At 40.3% G+C, this 7780-nt stretch overlaps 1 protein-coding gene across 1 annotated transcript; it reads left to right on the top strand.

The window, feature by feature from the left end:
* The first annotated feature begins 592 nt into the window (after positions 1-592).
* Positions 593-6558, top strand: LOC306977415 (uncharacterized protein). Its single transcript, XM_079575716.1, has 17 exons — positions 593-893; positions 1011-1054; positions 1174-1241; positions 1316-1437; positions 1516-1576; positions 1650-1854; positions 1957-2043; positions 2156-2323; positions 2437-3086; positions 3169-3639; positions 4534-5056; positions 5132-5202; positions 5311-5448; positions 5845-6005; positions 6104-6194; positions 6274-6461; positions 6503-6558. The coding sequence occupies exons 1-16, from the start codon at positions 870-872 to the stop codon at positions 6357-6359; spliced, it is 2970 nt and encodes a 989-aa protein (XP_079431842.1). The 5' UTR covers positions 593-869; the 3' UTR covers positions 6360-6461; positions 6503-6558.
* Positions 6559-7780: the final 1222 nt, after the last annotated feature.

The raw sequence follows: 7780 nt of genomic DNA on the forward strand, positions 1-7780 counted from the left end.
TCCAACCGGGCTGGCTGACTCTTGGAACACAAGGAACTCCAATATTTTTGGTATCCATATATAAACAGATATGTGTTGGCAACTGTTTACCTCTAGGGGTCAGTATTATAAGTTTTCACTTCAGCCTAAAGCCTTTCGGTCGTGTTGTACACAAAGAATTGGAAATGTATTTACGTTTAAAGGAATGAATGAACTGACCGAATAAAACTACTACTACTAAAGTATTACAAAAAGAAAAAGAAAAAAAAAGACTATTGAGGGTCACCACAATAAAACCATTCCAAAACAAGAGAACTGGCAGTCTGTACATTGGGTCATATTAATGTAAACGGTTCATTAGGAAAGCATGAGGCGAGTTTATGTGAGCAGAGAGTGCACAGTCAGCTTTACATGTTTTATTTGAGGTGAATGAGCAATTAAGGAGATAAGGACCTCGCCAATTCACTATTAGTTTTTTGTTATTGTGCAAACACAAAGCACCTATCACTCTGCAAACGGAGATAATGGACATTTCGCCCTGTGATCGCACTCCCGGGCAGTAGGGGGCGCTACTACTCCTTGTCGTTAGTGCAATCCGCTGAAGAAACTCCCAGGCACCATTGCGCGGGTTATTTGCAATTTGTAAACAACGAATGAACGTTGCACAAATGCGAAACTACGGGAATATAAACCGCGTCTTGAAAAATAAGTGCTTGTTATTTCTTTGTTGCGGGTTAATAACAACGAAAGGGGTTCAAATGCACGTACAAAGGAGAATGTTTCCAGTGTTGTAAGTGAAGCGGCACAGACAGAAAAGACGCTGGTGTTAGCTATTTTGGTTAGCGTGTAGCCTCGGTTCGGCACATCGAAGACACATAAAGCAGTTTTAAATGGATGATAATTACCCGACCCTGGTAAGTCTCGACATTCACATTTTACTCGGTAACTTTTGACTGAAATTACGACTGAAACGTTGCGAGAAGTGAGGCCGATGCAGACTCGATTATAACATGTTGTGTGTTGTGATACAGAAAAGGCCGAAGAAGAAGCTTGTGTTCCCCACAACAAAAACACGGTATGTTCAATAATTGCCCGTGTTTACAAGTCATAAACAACGCAGAACGGATAAAAGCCACTATATTTCAGATTAGGGTTTGTAGCACAACATCTCTAACGTTGGTATTGTATTTCTAGTGTTCCTGACCAGTGGACCCAGGATATAAATACTTTAGAAGATGTCGATAAGATGTTTGATAACTTGGGTGAGTCAGTTTGTGAATCTTAGAAATTATTTCTCTTTTGTTTATTTTGTTGCTAAAGGATCGATTGATTGTAGATTCCAAAGTTGAGGACTTCCCTTCCCCATCTCCTGAAATTCACATTCCTAGTATAAACAAACGTGGAGAGGGAGGGCTGACACCTCTCCCACCACTGAAAGAGCAATTGAAATGTCAAATGGTAAACCATGACGTTTATAAATATAACTGCTTTTCCAAGTGCTTTTCTCACTATGAACTTTTTCTTATTTTGTAAAAGGGGGCTAATGGAGATCATAAACATCCTCACCACACTCTGGCCAGCCCTGAACTTGATATCAGTAAGAGTTATTGCACAGATGTTTGTGCACATGCATTTTTATTTGTACCAACACTGTATTGTGCTGTATTCAGATTCAGAGACTCCATTTAAAATCCACGGACCTGTTAAGACATCCAGTCCAATAGAAGGAAATATAATGCAACCTGAACACCACGAAAGAAACAACGGAGACAATTCTGCTTCACCAATTCTTTTTGACTGTGAAGATGATAATGAAGATCTGGAAACAGCAGAAAGACCAACTGAGAAACCTCAGCACAATGACAAAAGAGATGAGTAAGTCATTAACCAATTCATGGAAACCAGTTGACATATTCTTTTGTATAATGTCTAATATTGGAAGAGTAACAGCAAATGGGTTCTTTAATTTTTCTCCAGAAGTGACGACTCTATTTTTGAGACTTTACCGAAGAAGTCAGTCTTAGAAAAAATGTCAACACAGAAAAAGAAAACAGTCCCAACAAGGTAACAGCTTTCCTCATCTTATTAAATGAACCCTAATGCGAATCAAGTTTACTTTTAACCCAAATGTTCACTTTGCCACTCGTGTCATATTATGAAATTGCATTGCCTACAGGTCAAAACCAACGAACACGCCCGTTCGTCCAGTGAGAAGTGAAAAAAAGGCTGCACCATCAGCTCAAGAGAAAACTACAGAATCTGTACAGCTTCCTGCAAAGGCTAAGGGTGACATGGGCTCTTTTCTCCAGAGGCTCAGAGAGGCCAAAACACCCAAACACACACTGTGAGGCTGAATACAGAATAGCTTTCTCATCTTGATGAAATTTCAAAATGTATAAATGTCTTGCCGTTCTACAAACAATAGTAACAAATATGCTCAATGTTTTCTCTTACAAGTGCTGGGATTTCACATGCCAGAGTCTTGCCTCCACTGCCAGAACCAGAGCCTGAAGATGACTTTCTTATTTTGGAGGATGATGTACCTTTCTACGTTTCCATCCCAAATAAATATTCCAAAAGCACGAAAGAGAAACGGAGCAAAACATCCTGTTCTGACACTGAAGCTAAAGGCACAGCTGGAGAGGAACATTCAGCAGTTAAACAGCAGGACAACGAACAGGATCACAGACAGGCGAGTGAGACTTTGGCTGGGGAGACAAATATAAACAAGGGCTCTGAATCAAACCCAGTTACTACAGATAAGGATCTTCCTTCATTAGACACAATTGAGTCTGATAATGTGGAGAGACTATCACAGCGGGATCAAACAAAGAAAAAGAAAAAGAGACAATTGAAAAAGGTCCCCTCTAAAGATGACGGCAAACCAGAAGAATCTGGCACAGAAACGAATGATGGAATCAGTTCAAAGAAAACAGTGAAGGGAGAAAAAAATGCAAAAAAAGGATCAAAACCTTTAAGAAAAGATAAAGAAAATGCGCAGAGGAAGACGACTCGTGCAAAAGAGAACAAAAGAGGACAAAGGACTGAGGGAGCACAAAAGGAGCTCAACTCTGAGAATCAGTTTGATAATGATGCTCCTGTTTCAGGTAAGTGTCCTGCATGTAGCCCTGCTTTACAAATGTTCTAATATGTCATATCAGTAAATATTTATTTTCATTTTTCATCCAGGGGTGAGCAATGTCGAAAATGAGCCATCAGAGGACGTTGCAAATGTAAAGTTAGGACAGAACAAGCCGAGTTCACAGGAGCAGACCTCAGATGAAGAAGAAGTGATATTGAAACGGAAAAGGAAACCACCGGGAGAGTGGTGGCTCAGCTCCCCCGAACAGAACCAAGACCCACAAGCCACAGAAAAACAACCAACGGTGAAAAAGACAAAACGGACAAATAAGAGGTCAAGTTCAACGTCTGTCAAAGCAGCCACTGGTGGAGGAAGGAAAAATCAGAAAACATCTTCATCCAGTGACGGTGGAAGGCAAAAAGCTGAAAAGAACAAGGTTAAAAAAGGAAAACGGAAGAGCGACTTGCCTATCGGGACGTCTGAGCAATCAGATGAAGTTTTTGATCAGCCCATCCAGGACAGTGCTCTGGACTCCAGCCCTTTGATGTTTGCACACAGAGAGCGCAGCATATCCTCAGGTAGTGTTCTGAAATTACATGCAAATATTCAAGAAGTGGAAGTAAACAGCTGATCATCTCAGTGCATGATGTGTTTGCATCTATTACAACCTTAAATGAAACGTAACATAAGTTAATACAAAATGATTTTGTTCCAATTTATATAATTTCAACATGATTAGTAGTAGTACATGTGAAACTCGGAAAATGAGAATATCGTTAAAAAGTAGGGATGGGACGATCATGAGATTTGGGGTCAGGATTATCTTGGCCAAAATAATTGCGATTAACGATGTTATCACGATATTTGCCTATGGTTTAAAAAATCACTGAAACTGCAGAAATGATGAGCATTGGGCAATAATTAAATATCCTTCTTCATTGTCTGCTGTAAATGTCATATTGAGTGAGACATAAAGTAAGTATTTAAAGGCACACTGTGTAACATTTTGGACTATACTGTTGTCATCAATACAAAACATGCAGCTCGACACAGAAAATGCTATTTCTTCAGTGGGTAATCAAAGAATGGATTTGAATGAAGAACTAACCTACTGAAATCTTAAATACTAGTCATATTTCCATGGAGACGAACCCACTTCCGGGAAAGTTACTGGCACTGGATTTAGTGATTATCTTCTTGCACAATTAACACAATAATCAAAAAATGTGGCGATCGATTAATTGCTGCATTTTTTATCGCGATTAACGATAGTATTGTTTATCGTCCCATCCCTATTCAAAAGTTAATTTATTTCTGCTAGCTCAAAATGTGAAACAAATTATATGATATAGACTACAGACCTACAGAAACCAATGCTTTTTTAACGATATCAGTAATAGTAGTTGTACAGTTAGGCCTGTGTTTTACTAACATGTTTGCAAGATTGATTTGATTGTCATTCATGTCTTCAGGGGAAAGGGCCTTCCACAAAGTGTACCAAAGCGGTGCAAGTGAAAGAAAGTCTTCCTCACCGAACCGTGCTTCACCCACGAGACCTGAGGGAGGAGTGCGGGGTTCAAGAGAAACACCCAGAAGAAGAAGGAAATCGCCCGGAAACTGGTGGCAGGTCAATCCCACAGCAGATGACCAAGAGGTGGCCTTCTCAGAGCCGCAACCACAGAAATCCAAAAAGAAGCAAATTCCAGGGAATAAGAAAAGACAGGCAGACAAGCCCCTAGCGCGCTCCCTATCCAAACCACTAGAGGGAGCCCCTAAACAGAAAAAGAGATCTCTGGCTGCAACAAGGGACCTCTTCAGGGGAGTAGTGGGGAGCCCACCTGGAAGCAGAGACAATGTGGTACCATTGAAGAAGCAGAAAACAGCCCCTCCAGCTGAAGATGTACAGGCCAATCATAATGTCGTCAGTACACAGATGGATGAGCTTCAAGGGGCTCAGGACAAGTCTCCCAGCCAGGACACAGCACAGGAGAGCGTGTATGGACACTATTGACTTCCACCGTCTAGACACAGGATTCATTTCACTTCAATTTATATGTCTGTTTCTTGCAGGTCAAAAATAATCAGAAGTGGACCGTCTTCTATGATTGCACTTGAAAACTACGAGGAAGATGACAATACAGGTGTGTTTCTGTTCACCAATCTAAACTTGGTGGTTAATATACTTTTTTTTTCTGAGTCTTTAAAATGTAATACCTTTTTTAACAACATCATTACCTGTTTGTTTTCAGTGCTGCCGTCCACCTCAGTGCAGCCTGCTCTGTGTGTTTCAGACCTGTGCGGCGCTCCTTTCAGGCCACTCACCCTGCAGCCCAAAGATGAGGTCAACCTCGGGAACTGGCTCAGGTCTCTCTGGCCTGCAGCCGAAAGTAAGCAACTCGGCCTGCTCAAAATCTGTGGACAGTTTCTTAGTTATCGATGGGAGTAACATCAGGGGCACTTTTGTCGTTACGTTTAGTCTCTGCTTAATTCACTCAATGGCTGTACATAAAGATTCTCAGATCTTTTCTCCGACTAGGTGTAAAACATTCAAAGCCAGTGATCAAAATGCAGTGGACAATGGGAAAAAGTAAAGTTTTATTTGACAAACAATTGAAACTCATAAAACATTTTTTCAGACATGAATCGGAGTTCTCAGCCAATGTCTGCCCATTCATTTCAAAGTATGGAAGTTTCTGTTTTCACCCCTAAAGGTGATAAACTTTTCGCGCCACAGAATTGATTTCATCTATAGAAATGTCTAATCCACTTTAAATGACCCCCAGGAAACACTGAAGTCACGCCTGGTGATTTTGAGTGGTACTGTTACCGCGGCAAAGCCATGGGCATCCTGGTGGATTTGCAGACGGCAACCATCTGCACCGGTAAAATGCTGCTCGGTTCCTCCTTGAAGAAGCCTCTGTGGGTGGACCACAGCGCCACAACAGTCAGTAAATCATTCAACAACAGTCAGTAAAGCTTTCAACACCAAAAGCTTCTCCAAAAGTTATTCATATTCATGTCTTCTCTTTTGTCCTTTCCAAGGTGTTTAATTTATTAACAGGCTCTGTGAGGGTCATAGTGGACTGCAATAAATCACTTTACAACGCTGGCCAGTCCTTTATGGTGCCACCTGGTAAGACTAAGTGAGAATGATCAATGTTTAAAATAGCTGTTGAGACCACGCTCCTAATCCACATTGTGTACGGTTACAGGTCACGCCTACAGCATCCACAACCTCAGCGCTCAGCCGGTTGTGCTCTACTTCACCAGGTTTTTTACAGACGAGTCAAATGAATAATGGCTAGACATTCAGCCATCTTTAGTGTAAAGTTTGTGTATTACTTTGTGGCTTTAGAATTGCCTTGTTTAAATTTGTGTTATTTAAAAAAAAAGACTCATTGTAAGGTATGCCATATTGAACTCTGTCATGCTGTTATGTAGATCTGTAAGAATTTTAATCTGATTTTTGTTTATGATTTTTAAACTGGCCAGAAATTGATTTAAAACTGGTCTTCTGTCATGATTAATGTGTTTTGTAAATAAACCTTTGCTTTTGCCTTTGTATATATGTGCAATAAACCATTGATTACTTGGTTTAACATTCTCACCAAATCCAACTATGAGCAAACTATAAATTAATGGAATCTGGCCAAACATTTGAGAGCGCTGCCCAGCAAACGGGTTCCATTATGCAGTTCAGTCATAAAACATTTACTGTCCCAGTTTACAGATTGTGTTTGTGAAAAATATAGAAAACTGAATCACTTATGTAAGACCTGGTTACGTTATGTAAAACAGAATACCGAGGCATTTCTCTCCTGTTAGATAATTTATTACTTTTAAATGTCTTAGCTGTGTATTTTGGTGCAGCATCAGCAGCAGAGACTTGCCCTGGGGTGGGATCTCCCGCCAAATGGAAAAATGCTCTGACCACCAGAGTTTAAGGCGGAACAGCCTAAAAGATGTTTAATTATGAACCATGATGTCCATGAAGCCAGTCACTCCCCACACAAGAAGATTGCTGGGAAGATGTCTGTGTTTAGAATAATGGCTTTGCACATTGAAGTTAACAGCATCTTTTTGATAGGCCGCACCATGAAAATCGACTTGGGGATGGGAGCATATTAGTGGAGGCTTTCTTTAGAGTCAGGTCTGGTGTCCATGCCGTGGACTATAGGCCTATGTGGACAAGTTGGTTGAAGAGTTGATTGCTATATAGGCCTATACATTACTAGTTCAAACATTTAAAGTAAATGTAGAATGTAATTGGTGTAACTGCAGTCAGAAACTTTTTTACATTTCTATTTTAAACAAACGGAGCTGTCCTAAGCACACATAACTTATTATTAATGACACAGCGTTGCATGCCATTTCTCCTGACCTCACACAGCCTGTACAAGTTGCAACTTTCCCTTGTTCTTTTTGGCTCAAACTTCAAGCATTGCCAATGACTTCCTTCCCGTCTTTCCTTCCTTTGTTGGCGGAATAGTCATTTTCATTTATATTTTTCAAACAATGGAGAAATGTAAAGCAAAGAAAGTGACTGGTTTTTCAACAATTATGCAGCCTAAGGGTCAGCTATCTGTAAAGACCTAGTATTTTTTCCCCCTTAGGAGCTACAGTGTCCTAGCGACTTAAAGTTAGGTATATTGTGTGCAATAAGCAAAAAAAACAACATGCATTTATCATCTTCCAAACTTGACATACATGCAGCAAAGT

This window comes from Gobius niger, assembly GCF_951799975.1.
Source record: "Gobius niger genome assembly, chromosome: 18".
Lineage (NCBI taxonomy): Eukaryota > Metazoa > Chordata > Actinopteri > Gobiiformes > Gobiidae > Gobius > Gobius niger.